Consider the following 14,605-nt stretch of genomic DNA (forward strand, 5'->3'; position numbering starts at 1 on the left):
AAGACCGTATAGCAAACTATACAAACCAAATTCCAATAAAATCTATTAGCATATCAGAAGTAGGAAACTCTCAAGGGAATCAGTGAATTTGCTGGAACTAGTATTGAATAGAACACTTGGAAGAAGTATGGGCATTCCAGACAATCCAAATGATTTCTTTTCATCAGTCTTTACCACAGAAAATGTTGGAAAAACGTATACCCAACTTTTCTGATAGAGGGACAAACACTCCTTCAAACTGAAAAATCAAGAAGCAGAGAGCAAACACAATAAATTGAAAGCAATAAATGATGAGGGATGAGCTCCAGCCCTACTCACATAGACAGGTGTTTTACCATTGATTTTAGCAGCAGCAGTCTTTTACTTCAGAACCAAATAGCAACAGGCCAACAGTTCAGAAACACAAAAAGGCTGAGCTAGGCATCACAGAGATCTATTCAGTGTGCAGCAGCGGTCAAAAAGAGCAAGGGAAATAGCAAGATATAGAAAGAATGAGAAAAGGACAATGGCAAAGATGATATTTTTAATCAATATCCAACCTCTTCTGGAGTACCTATTCAGCTTAGAGTTCCTGTTCTAAACCAATGACAGTGGCATTCGGCAACAGTTGGCAAAAACAATTATGGAAGAAAATTTAAAAAGTTGGAAAGAACCAGGAAGTTAACTTAGCAAACAGATCTATAAGAGGGAATCCTGTAGAGCTGAATACTTGAAATGTCCTCACACCGCTACAGCAAAGGGCAAGTTAGAGCAATAGAAAGATGCCAATTCAAAAAGTAAAGGACTTAAGTTTTTATTGCATAGACCACAAAACTGGGTAATTAATTTGCAAGAGCATCTCCTTACAGGAAGAGGGGTTAATGACTACCTGCACGGTTCAATTCATAATAGCAAGGAATACTCTTTCTTTCCTTTTTATTTATTATTATTTTTTTGCCCCCTCAGGTATATGTGATTGAATATGTGGTGTGGCACAAAACTCATGTGGGCTTGCTCGGTACTGATACATCTGTGATGACCTTGCTACTTTCTTAAAGGCTCAAGGACTTCCTTCTCCTTTTTCAAAGGCTAACACATGAATAAGATGGAAGTGCCCTAGGTAATTCCTAGTCTTCTAGATGCAGAATATAAGATGTTAGTGTTTTTCTTTCTTGCTCATATCCATATAAAGAAATTAGTGACATGGCAAGACACATAGATCTTCAAAGCAACTAATTTAACAGTACACACTTTCCCTCTCCCTCCTGCCCTGATGCATGAAACTTGAAGTTCAAGGGGAGAAAGGGGCAGTAAGACGAGAGATGGAGTATGGTTGAAGCAAGGAGAGCAATGACAGCTAGTAGGTAGGGATGCTTCAAGTATATACTCAAACTGCAGTGTGCTGTCTGTTCTGTGTAGATCCTACATGCGCGATGCAGGTGCTCAGTGGCTCAGAAATCTGCCAGCTGACAGCACTGGGTATGTTGGGTTCCAATCTAGAACTAAGACAGAAGCACTAAACTATCAATGTATGAAATTTGTGACTTTTAAATTACAAGATAAGGACATCCAAGGAGTCTCTTGCATAATTCATAACACTTCAGAACTCCATATGTAACTCACATAGAAGGAAAGCCTAACATTTCTGCTCTGTTGAGCACAGACCCACACACAACTTTGGTACAGGCTGCATGAAAAACTCTCCAGAAAATATAGTGTTGCAGGTATGTTCTTGACAATACTCATTCATGCAGTTATTTAAGTAATTTTAATTTAGGATCATTCAATGAATACTTATATGAAAATTTATACTCCTGTTTGTCAAAGATACAGAGCTTGTTAAAAATTACAAAATAAGTTACTGTTTTTTGTGTTTTTCTTTTTGTTTGTTTGTTTTTTTCCAAACAAACACTAACAAATGTTCTTTTCCAATATTTTCCTAGATCAGACTTAGTCCAAGTCCATGGACTTGCTGTTGAACAGTTTGTCTCTCTGCTACTGAAAAGGAAATACTGATTCTACAGAGCTCCCACACTGCCTGAGAGACTCCAAAAGCAGAGAAACAATATTCTCCTATCTCAACAACATTTTACAATTATCAATTTAACATTGATAAACTATCAATGTTAAAATTGCTGGTAATCCTAGTACAAGTGAAGTGTACATAAGAATTAGTGTTATCAATAAATACACATATCACTTGAAATACATAGCTTTAAAAATAGGCGAAACTTTGACTTACTGTGGCTGTGCCGGAGACAGTTTGTGCATTTGTGTCAGCTGCACTCTGTTCAGAGTGTGTCTGAGCAGGAGGGTACATGTTTAACGTGTGCTCTGGAACAGTGGTTTGGCCTGTGTAGTCTGGAGCTGGATGAGGATGTGGGGCTGTGTATTCTGCAGGGATACCGTTCTGAGGAGGAGCAAACTGGGCTGAGGCGTAAGGCTGTGCCATTGTGTCAGGAGGTGCTGTAGCTTCCTGATTACCCTGTGAAGATCAAAGGGGAAAGAAAAGGAAGAAGAAATGTGGAGTGAGATAAAATAATTTAGAAAGTTATGATAGTGTTTTGCTACAATTGCTGGCCTGAAAAGGGCACAATGTTTGTTTCTTGAGGAGAATATTTCCTATCTGAGTTAAATCCATTTTCCTAACCTTACTAAATCTTACTACAATTAGAATCTGTAACTGTAGACTGTTCTTTAACTGTAAAAAGTCAGTGAAAGCTTACCTCAACTAATGCCTCCAGTCAGACAAGGAAAAGGGACAAAGCTTAGTTAATTCCAAATGTTTCCAAGTGCAACTGCTAATACAAAGCTCTGGTAAGGCTAGCTCATGGTCTGGGATCCATTCTGACTTACCCTCCGCAGAACTCCTCTGCAACCTGCACACAGAGGGGAATTTGGGTGTATTCTGTTAACACACCTGAAAATATTTATATGAAATAATGCTCTATGTGGTATTCAAAACTACTTTGAGGTACACTGTATTGAACAACTGCATGCCACAAATGTTTAAATTTCTGAGATTCACAATACTAAATATTTGAATATTAAAAAAATACATCAACTTAAAATCTTCTACTAACATAAAATTTTTCTCTTATGTTATGGTCTCTTAATAGAAATAGATTTGGAGAGCTTTAAAGGTTATATAAATTTGAAGACAATAGTATTTCATTTCCATATTACAATACACCTGTACCATTAAAACCAGATATCTCTACAGATAGATCCATCCTTATGTTTTATGTAGAACTAGGAAGTCAATCATGCTAACCTGTCAGTTAGAGACTTCTGACTAAATGCTCTGCTCAGACCAAATACTAATGATACTGGAGAGAAATGTACAGAACAATCTTTTGGAACCTATATAAATGATGTCCAAAGTATGATGTTACAGGTGATACAGCATTAGAGGCTTAGAGGCCATTAAGACTGGGACTATGGACTCCAAAACTCGGATGGGCTAGCTGGTTTACAGGAGAAAATTATCTCTTTAACTATCAAGTAATATAAAAATGAATATTTGAGTAATTTTATTTATTTATTTACTTATAATACTTTGTCATTTTTCCACCACAACATATACAAGTATATGCACAGGGGTACTCTAAGGATTTATGTTATTTCTATTCATCAGTCCTTGATTTCCTAATTTCAAAATAGACCTGATGAATAGAAGTCATTCTTTTGCACTTCATAGCTAATGATAGTTCCACCCAACTTCAGCTAACTCAGACATTGGTGATCTGACCTGAATTCGGCCTAAGCTAAATTTAAAAATTTACAATATCACAGCACAGGAAAAAACATTGGTACACAGCAGGCTTAGAAGAGAAAATTACATTTTGCTTTGTAAAAGGCACTCCCTTTGTCCTAGAAAATGAAGATTTAGCAATAGCAATCGAAACCTCCCTAATTTTAATCCCACCTTTGCTACTGTTTTACTGTACAGCCTTGAGCAAGTAGTTTACATTGCTACCTTCACCGATCTTTAAAATGAAAACAGTGGCATTTAGGTATTTCACTTGGTTAAGTCAGTAAATTTTATTGGCAGATATATACAATATTTCCAAGCTTTATGTTACACTGAAACTTGCCATTAAAAAAAAAAAAAAAAGGACATTCAAACCACTTGTAAATGTACACATATACCTTATTATATTAAAACGGCAAGGTCCCTTTTTTATTTTTTATTTTATACTTTCACTTTAAAAAAAAGATAAAAAACAATAATGAATGGATTCCACTATAGACATTTAATAATGGTAAATAAGTATTTTGCAGATGCAAGGGAGATTAGACTTTTTTTAATGAATTATTTCAGGACAGCCTTCAGCAAGTGGCAAGAAAGAACAACAGCAAATTGAATTCTGCCTATGCAAGCATTTTCACCTTGCTGGATTTGAAACACAGTAGCTGGTTAGTGCTGATCTTTAGGGCTCTGCCTTCATGTTAGATGCTAAACATGGCATTAGAGTCAGCAGCTGTTAAAAAAAAGAACATTAATTGTAACAAAGGGATCAAGAGCTAATGTCCAGGTGCATTTGATCTAAAGGTTTTTGTACTACTCTGAGTCCTAAAACAGATGTTGTGAGACCCTCACTGTTTCTCATTAACATTGACAGCAGTTCCATGAAACCCTAATTAATATTCAAAGCATTTACACTTAGTGCTAATTACAGCTAATATTTAATTAAGAGGATTGAGCTTTTATATGATTTCTTACCAGCAACTCCAAATAATTCATTATTTAGATTTATCATGAAATGGCAAACTGCACTGGAAATTACCTTCATATTGCAGAGGCTCTTCTACCTCATTCACTGGACTTGCTAAACTGAGGTTTGGATTGCTTATTAATCGGGCCTTGGTTACAAATAAATAAGCAGTGAAGGGTTTTATTATTATTATTATATATATATATGAAACTTCAACATGTTCAGGGATTTACAGCTTTGTCATAATAAATAAATAAGCTTAGAGTAGAAAACTGGCGAGCAAGGTTATCATTCCAGGCATTGTGTGTTCATTAAATTGTTTTTGGGAAAAAAAATACAAAAAAAAAAACAACTACATGTTTATTCTACTGCTAGCTATAAGTTTAAAGTGATAATGACAATGAATCTGAGTTGTTATTCTCTTAAAAGCAGATGCCTATTATAGCCTTTAAAATCAGTGTGAATTTTTGAATCACAATGAATTCAGCAGACAATATTACAAGGTATTATAAAAGCATGCAGGTATAAATATATTCTTTACTACTTACATAGGTATCATGCTAATAGCTCATTGTTTTGAATACAAATTTATGCTAAGAAGAATTTAGTGCAAACTAACAAATATATATACATGTGGTTAACAAAAACTCCAAGCTACACAAAACTGAGATATATTTGAGTAGATTTTAATGAATCAAAAATTCTTAAGTCACTTAAAATGAACTAAAATGAATAAAGGAAATAGTAGGTTTAATTAATTGATCTTAGAATATGCAATGGCCTTGAAAGCAACAGGAAATATTGATCCTAAATTAGCCCATGAATTCAGGTATTAGAGCAATCTCAAAACTGTGGATGACAGTACACAGATGTTGCTTAAAACAATCTAGGCATGAGAGGCTAAACAGAAGTTGTCATTTCAGACTCAGATCCAAGTATCTTTAAGTTTAAATGACCCCTTAATGCTTGCTTTGTGCATGGTTTTTAATAAAGTAGTTGTTGGCAACAGAAAGAAGAACAAAGGATGGCAGACAGTCAGGCTCTGTTAAATGTTCTGGCCTGAGATTTAATGAAAACCACATTTCAACTGAAAAGTATGCTTTACGTGGCAGTGTATAAAATCAGCTTTTATTGCTTTCCGGTTAAATGTTGAACTCTAAAGAACAAAAAACCGAAAGTGTTCTCATGATGGAGGTAAGTGAAGTTGCTCCTATTCCATACGTTTACATTACTCCATTTGAAGCAAAGCTTAGAATATAAAATGCTCCTAGTATCGCAGATCTCAACATGCCTTTTCAGCATCTTCTGTTCTGAAAGGATTTCATAATTAAGAAATGTGTGAAAAGTGTCAAAACATAATAAAGCAAGCTTGTTATGTTTGTACACAAAAGACAGAGTAGAGAAAACATTACTTACACAGCGTTCTTTTTAAAAACACATTTGCAGCATAAAAATGTATTTATTCAATGAAAACCTTTCTGCTTGCCTGCATTTTAAAGCCTAACTAACAGTTTATTGTTTGTTTTACTCTATTTTCTGTTTGGTGCATTTTCTTTCTTTGGCAAGAGATAATTCACATTTAGAGAAAGCCTCTCATACAGTAGTTAAATGAGCCAAACTGCATCATATCCTCAGGGCATGGAAACAAAGAAGAAAAATGCAACATTGCTCTGTAAGCCTGCTGGTTGTAAGAACAGCTCCGTTAGATATATCAAGCACAGCAGAGATACATAATCACTGGTGTAGTTTGCCTTCCATCAGAATGGCTAAGCAACAAAACATGTATTAGAAGTCTTGCATGCAATGGTGCAGCTGGTTATAAGAAACACCTTGTTTTGACTAAAATCAAGAGTTTCAAGTGAAAATAAAAGTGAAAATACCTGCTGTACCATCCTGCTCCTTTTATCCTCCATAAACTTAGCAGCTGCTCTAGTCCCAGGCCATACAGCATCTGCCCAAAGCAAGCATCAATTATGGATGAGGGCGTGTGAGCAATGTAATGTGTGTATGAGTGTGGATGATAGGGGTGTTGAAGGAGGGGGAGCTAATGCAAGGCTTACTGACCTCCCTCTCAACATCTGACTGCTCCCAAAACCTAATCCAGATGGGACTCTTTCAGTTTGCAGGGCCTCGCCCCATCAATCACAGCAGGCCACTCCTCTGTCTCCTGCTACTAGTTATAGAGTGCACCACTGAGCAGATGATTGCACACAGAAGAAGAAAAAACACAGCTTGACTACATTAATAGCTGTTTAAAAAACATTAGAAATGCTACTATGTCTGTTGCCAGAAGCAGAACATTTTTGTTTCAAAATTAAGGCAGCTGTATTCAAAGTTACAAAAAATCCTAAACTTCTAGTAATTTTGGGTTTTTGATTGTTACAACATGCATATCTCTGTGTGATTAATTTTTCATACATGTGGTAGTGTTAATATCAATAAGATTTCTATTTTAAAATTGCTGAACTCCATAAGTAAACCATCAATACTGAAGCAGCCTGTTTTAGATTAAATGTACTTTATCCTTCCATGCAAATAAAATATTGTTTCCTTTTTTGTTTCATTTCATGACATCCCTATTGCTTACCAGGGGAAATATTTCAAAAATGCTTCCAAGGTTTAGTTTTGTGAGGCACTTTAAACAAGTTAATACTTCACCATTAAAGGAGCTTTCCTGGTTGCTCTGGAGGTGGTTTAAAATGATTAAACTTCCAATCAAATCACATAATAAAGAAAAAAAGAAAAAAGAGATATAGATAGGAAGATATAGATGGCCCCAAAGAATACGCTTTTATTGCCACTGTGTCACTGACTGCCTACAGAGAAGAATTCAGAAACAGGGCAGACATTTAACGTGGGAATTCTTCTTACAAATGTTAGGATTTATGTTAGCATGATAATATTAATATTAAAAAGGTGGGCAGGGCAGCAGATAAACAGCTGTCAGTCCATCATTGAACTTATACTTCAACTGAAATATATTAGATTTCTGTAAAGCAGAAGTGTAATTCTTCCAGATTCGTTGCAGGCACTCCCCAGTTAATGATAATAAAAGCAGCCACTTCAGATTTTTCAGAAGGAATCAGACATCCAACCACACTGAACCAATAATCTGACTTTTTTTGCAAGCTTTCTCTGTTGTAGCTTAATTATCTGACCAGGCAAGTTGACTCAGATCATTTACTTCTGCAGTTATACAAAATGAATTCTCCAGCCACCTCTCTTTTTTGGAAGGTTCCTCATAGAGATTCAGATTTCATTTAAAAAACAGTATTGTTCCCCAGTAAGAGCATCCTTAAAAGAAAGAAAATGTAAAATATATTTTTGCTAGAGATAAAAAAAAAAAAGCAATAGTAAGGAAACAAAAAAGATTTTATTCACTACCTCAACAACAAAGTACCATTTCTTTACTCTCACTACTGAGAAACATCTACTTTTGGTTCTCTTCGCATATAACATACTGTACTCAGGTAAACGTCTATGTTCTTAGTACTGCTATGCATACATCTGAAAACGAAACATTCATTTTGTGTCAGTGTCTGATGTGTGGAACAGACTAATGAAAATCACAACACCCACAAAGCAGGAAGCTTAAATATATTTACTTACATTTCAAAGAAGACAAACTTAATTAAAAATAAGTCCTTGTCTGAATTCCTGCCTACGTTCAAGACCACATATTATCATGGATGTAGAGATACATATTAAGAAAGATTTCTCTCTAGCATCATCATTCTTTCCAGGTGTCGCTGCTCAAGCTTTCTACTACCTTTATGACTGTGATTTATTACACTAGCTTTCCTTATCCTACATGACAACTCTTTCTATTGATATTTTCTATGTCCAAAATAAACGTAATTCTGTCACATTAATTTGCATTTGCTTTAGTATTACCATCTAAATCTTTCTTTCTCTTACTTAGGCTTCCTGCCTGTCTCCCACTTTTTGCCAACTCTGTTAGACCCGTATTTTATGTCTTTTCAACTACAGCTCAACCTCCTATTCAATCAATCAGTATTTTCCTCTTTTAAATAAATGAAAAGGTTTTTACATCACATTTTAAAAACAGTCTCCAAATTTGCCTAAAGACCATATAGCAAGAGAATCTGAAGTATTCAGCAGATTTAGCTAAAAATTCGTTTCCACAAGGATAACTGATTCCTCAAACATTTCAAAGAAAGTTGTAAAAGGAGCTTTTCCTTTTCCACAGGTTAATATAGGAAAGTCCACCTAAGTCTCATTTTACACCTTTACTAGAGCATACTGAAGAAGATGATATAGCATCCTTGAGGGTGAGAGGATGGGGAAGGATAGGATTGTCAACCTACATACAAGGTGCCTAAAAAGGTGCCCAGACATATGCCCTTTAAAGAGCATAGCAATCCATATTTAGTCTAACTGGCAGCGAGTTATGAGTGCCATGTGAAGACCAGGTTCAAAACTGTGTAACAGCTTCAGAAAAGACTTGTATGATGTGCCAGAATGTAAGTTCACCTAGGACATCCAACAGGGGAATTAACTAATACACCTGAGGGCAGTTCTGATATTCATGGGGGTCTTGAGAATTTAGAGGAAAGGGCTGAGAAGAACCTGACTAAAATCTGTCTCCTGGGACAGGATAGCCCCCTGCATTGGTACAGGCTAGGGACTGGCTGGCAAGGAAGCAGCTCTGCAGAAAAGAATCTGCTGGGGTCCTGGTGTACGACAAGTTAAGCATGAATCAGCAGTCAGCCTTTAAGACAACAACAACTAACTGTGTAGTGGGGTGCATTAATAAAAAGGCGGTCTGTGAATTGAGGAAAAAGATTATTCCTCCTAGAACAGCACTTTTGAAGCAGCATCTGTGTCTGGTGTGGAGTCCCCCAGGACAGAAGATACACTTGCAAACTGGAGAGTGCAGAGGTGGGTTGCAAACACTTGGAGGACTGGAGCACATGGCTTGAGAAGAGGCAAGGGAGCTGATTTAGCTTAGCTTGCAGGAGAGAGGGCAAACAGACAGCTTCATTGCATCTTCTCCAACCTAATGAGTAGTTACAGAGAGAGAAACAGACTTTTCTCAGAGGGGCAGAGTGAAAGAAGCAGCGGTGATGGTCAAAAGTTGCAGAAATGAAAATTTTGTTTGCCCATAAGGAATAAAAAAACTGGATATGAAGGCAGTTAAGCACAGGAACATGCCATTCAGAGAGGCAGTGGAAGCTTGGAGACTCAAAACTTAACTGGACAAGCCCCTGAGCAACCTGAAATATCTGTGCAGTTAGCCCTGATTTAAAAAGGAAGTTGGGATTGCATGGCCTCTGAAGTTCCCTTCCAGCCTAAATTCTTCTGATTCCATGTGGTTTCAATAACAGAATATATTCAAAATGAATTTTATACTTCCATCTTATTTGATGTCTTTCCTCATAAAGGATTTACTGACAGGGAAGAGATGAGTTACAACTTCTAGTCTGCTTTCTCTCCTCAAGAAATCATATTTCAGTTCTTTCAGATGGATTTTGAAAACTTTCTTAGAAAAATATATTTACCTTTGTTTAATCCACAGCTGAAGCAGTATGAAGGCGGTAATCACTATAGCACATGCAAGACAAGAACAGTTTAACAAACAATGCTAATAAATGTTGTGAACTGTGACATGTCTTAATTATCTGCCAAATGTCACCTTTCTCTGAATTGCAGTAAAGCTAGCATGTCCATTTTCTTATTTTTTTTAGTATCTAAAAATTGGTTGCACAATACTTTTTTTTCTTTTAATTATTTTTAATTGAATACTGATTGACGATATGGGATATTTAAAGCTGCAACAGTTCCCAAATCAGTTCATAAGCAATTATAGCAAGAGAAGTGAGAGGTTAATGCACTGAAGAAACAATCAATGAGAGGTGGAGAAAGAGGACAAAGCAGCAGAAATATATTATACTGCACTGACACAAAAGATTCTGTCCTGAGAAAGCATTTCTTAATAATCATAAGTTTCCAATCTGTAAGACTTACAGCAACATATACCAAGTGGTAAATTACAGGCCTCTACAGGAGCCGGTAAAAACATCAATCTTTTCTTATGATCTACCTAACACACAGCTCAGAGCTACCACAACTGAAGTAGTGTGTGAGAGGAAAGAAACGTGCGCGGCACCCGTGTAGCCTGCAGGTCTGCAAAGCAATCCAAATCAGGGAACTGTTGGGTTTTCTTTCATAACTACAGACAGAAAAAAAAAAAAAAAATCATAGCTCAAGCAGTGTAAGCAGCAGAGATGTGTTAGCATGACTATTTACTAGGATGCATTGGCTCTTCTGAGAAGCCATAAATACTATTCCAGGTGACAGGTGACATACTGTGCTTATGTAGCAAGAGTACTACTGGTCATGGTATAGCCCTGCATCATGCTTGGTTAACCTCTCTCCTTGGTTTCATTGAGACTACTCCTACTTTGTAACTTACACAGAAACATAAATATTTTCAGAAATTGAGTTAATAATAATACACGTAAATATAAATAATATATATTATATATACAAATATATGTGAATATTATATATATATCATATTATATATCAGTCAATTTAAGCAAGCTGAGGTCAATAGTTACACGAAGTCATTCCCAATTTACAGACGCTGCCTCATCTAGGTTATATTAAAATGAACTGGCTTTTTCAGTCAGTTTCCTAATGAACATACCACAAAATACAGCAATGTATTCGCTGACTTTATTAGCTATAGAAAGTGGGGAACCTCCAGCCACATACAGAGGCAACATCTTTGAAGGTTATTTGTTCAAAGAAACCATATCACAGTTTTGTGTTTACATAATTAGTTCTTTTTTCATGTACAAATAAATGATTTTATATTAAAAAAAAAATCGTGGGCAATTTGAGTGATATGTTTCACAAGTATTACACACAGAAAGCCAGGAATCCAGAACTGCAAACATGCACAGTAGTTTTGTTTTTCAACATAGTAGACCTTCATCTGCTTCACAAAAGCACCACCAAATTATCGCACCAAAATATTTCTTGCCCTAGGAATTAAGATTTCTGGAAAAACAAGGCTAAAGGGACAGAGCAATGTTACACGAGAATACTGAAGGGCAGCGGTAGTTATTTGAGTGCAAACTGGCATGCCACCTCTTTGAACTGAATACTTTGAATGACCTCTTTTGACCAGGGACACAGTCTTTCACTGATGAGCTGTAATTTAGCCTCAGAAAAGAATGGAGACATTTTATTTCACAGTCCCTGACACTGAATCATTTTCTAAGGCATTACCACAGTAACCACAGTTCATCCATTACAGGTGAAACAGGTCTTGAGTTTCAGTATCACAAATGGCAGGATCATTACTTGACTCCACTAAAATCAAACAAGGAGCTTAGTCAATTAATAAGGGAAATGAGAATGCAATGTCATCGTAAGTTGTCTTAAGCAGCAAAACTGCCTGACGAAGATCATAGCTCCTACCTATTTGTTAGCAAAAACCAATGTATACAGGGCTGCTTTTCAGGACAGTTCACTTGAACGAGCCAGGGTAAGCAATAATGATTTCTGTACCACTGTCCCCATTGAACTAGGGGGTTTGTTTTGTTTCAGTTTACTTAGTTTAAACCAGATAAATTTAGGAGGTGTATTTACTTGGAAAGTTCCATAAAAAACAATGACAACATTGAGTTCAGGAATCCAGAGGAAGACCAGAAAGATAAGCAGCAGTTGGACTTCAGGAAAACAGACTCAAATTTATCCAGGGAATAAGGAAACCCCAAGGATCACCCATGAAGGTCTTAAAACACAGACATGTAATCTACATTAAGTGCCCAGTTATTTGCCCTTAGAAGCAGATTGTTTAAAGACCATCAACATTTTAAATTGCAAATGAAAATATATTATCTCCTTTTCCTTCCCCTAAAAGAAACTATCTGTATGTTGTTCATGGGTATCCTGGGCAATAACATGCAAATGTATCTGGGAATTGCACATATTCTGCAAAGTACCTGTAATTTTTCAGCAGGTGGAATTTTTGTGTTTGCATGTCCAAACCCAATGTTTTGAACAAATTTGGCAGAATATTTATGAATTCAAATCATCCACAAATCATATCTACTAGTTGCAAGAAAAAAGAATTGTGTTTTTCTCTTTCATGTTTGATTTAAATGAAGAATTTTAGTTAACAAAGCTGAATATAGTTATATATTCATATATATAGTCTATATATATATATATAGTCTTATAATAGGTAAGAAATTCACCATTCTGCTCTTTCCTTTATTCAAATAAAATATGTATATATAAAGAATCTAGAAATTAACTGTTACGATTGCTTTCAGACAATGCCCATTTCCCATTTATGTTTAATTGTAACATTTCCATCTGTGTGGTATTTATGATGGAAAACAGATGACCTGAGCTGCAAGGACCAACTAACAGAGCAATGCTATCTTGTTTAATACCAGTTAAGGCAGCATTCATTTTTTGGCACTGAAATGTAATGATGGAACATCATCTTCACTGTTATTTATGCCTAAAATTAAAATGACTATCAAAATATCATTAGACACAAGGAGTACAGAGATTGGCTTCCTGCCTCAGCTATATTTCGCTATGCTTCTTTATCACTGAAATCATTTGTGTACTTCAGCTAATGCTGATGTTAAGATGTTATAACATTAACAAGTAACTGTTTACTTCGTGTTTGCTGTTAGCAAATTAAACCATAGTACTGAAGAAAGGTAAAGTTCTTCTCAATGATGAGATGACAATGGCAATAAAATTTGCCTATGCAATGCAAAACTGATTTCTATACTCAATGTCACAACTGGCTGAAAATAAATCAATAATCTATTAATAGAGAGCTACAATGAATCTGAGGTTATGACGAAAGCAAATGAAATCATTTAACGATTCCTATAGCATTGGAAAGACTTTCCCTAATTATACAAATTAGTAAGTTCTACTTTGTTAAATCTCTAAACAGCTTCTGTTGGCGTAGAAGGAAAGGCCAATTTGTCTAAGTATTTTCATTTCCCCATCTCTAGGACAGGGACTAAAACCACTCTCAGATCTGCAGAACTGTATTGGTTCTCCCCGGACATCCTCTCTACAGATATATTTTCTCAGACTAGCCCTTCTTCGCAAGGCTGAATATGTACAAAGGACAGTAAAACTTCCTACAAAACAGGCCTATGCCGTATGCCACATTTGTTTAACCCTGAAACACCTAAAAACAATTTCTTTGAATAATTTTAACTTTTAATTTTTTTTTAACTTTAAAATAATGCAGATTTTGGGAATGGACACAAATGAGCTTTCTTAGTTTAAAGTTTGTTTCTGTGCCTCTGTGTGTGAGAAAGGGAAGGGTGGTGAAAGGAAAGGTTTTTCCAAAACAGAAACTGCACTTAGAAAACTTTTGGCATATTTACCAAAAGCACACAGCTAATTAACAGCAACAGCAGCCAAAACTATTTTTTATTACACAGTGCAGCAGCATGCTTAACAGCAACAGCAGCCAAACCGTAGGGTTAGCAAATATAAGCGTCTGCATAGGCTATTTAGGGAGAGAAGAGATATAGCCTTAAAATTGCTTTTAATCCACGTGAAATGAAGTATCTTTTACACTAGAATGCCAGAACACTAGATTAAATAAGATATCAAAAAATATTGAAACAGTTCAGCATTTGCTGAGCATGCAACTAGCGAGATGAATACAGCAAATGTGTTAGTATTCAGGCAGCTTCTAGCTGCAAAAGAAATTCAGATTAGATATTGCTACACAGAAATTGATAGCTAGTAGGTATTCAATCAGAAAAGTGCTTTTTCTTTTAAATATTACAATCACATGGTATAGTACATCACTTGTGTCAAGTTAAATTTAATCATATCAGCATACTTAAAGGAAAAAACCTGAATACCTACTCACATGCTCA

The 14,605-nt window shown here is 35.8% G+C and overlaps 1 protein-coding gene across 50 annotated transcripts in view; it reads right to left on the reverse strand.

Moving 5' to 3' along the window:
- Window positions 1–14,605, reverse strand: part of RBFOX1 (RNA binding fox-1 homolog 1) — a 1,146,084-nt gene that overhangs the window by 150,034 nt on the left and 981,445 nt on the right. For 47 of the 50 annotated variants that reach the window (XM_048062448.2, XM_013189461.3, XM_066977847.1 and 44 more), the window contains one exon: window positions 2,222–2,464. In XM_048062448.2, the coding sequence (XP_047918405.2) occupies window positions 2,222–2,464 (243 nt within the window). Of the gene's footprint in view, window positions 1–2,221; window positions 2,465–6,577; window positions 6,736–14,605 lie in introns of those variants that run through there. The other 3 variants (XM_066977850.1, XM_066977844.1, XM_013189475.3) reach the window with 2 other exon arrangements.

Source organism: Anser cygnoides, chromosome 15 (assembly GCF_040182565.1).
Source record: "Anser cygnoides isolate HZ-2024a breed goose chromosome 15, Taihu_goose_T2T_genome, whole genome shotgun sequence".
Classification (NCBI taxonomy): Eukaryota; Metazoa; Chordata; class Aves; order Anseriformes; family Anatidae; genus Anser; species Anser cygnoides.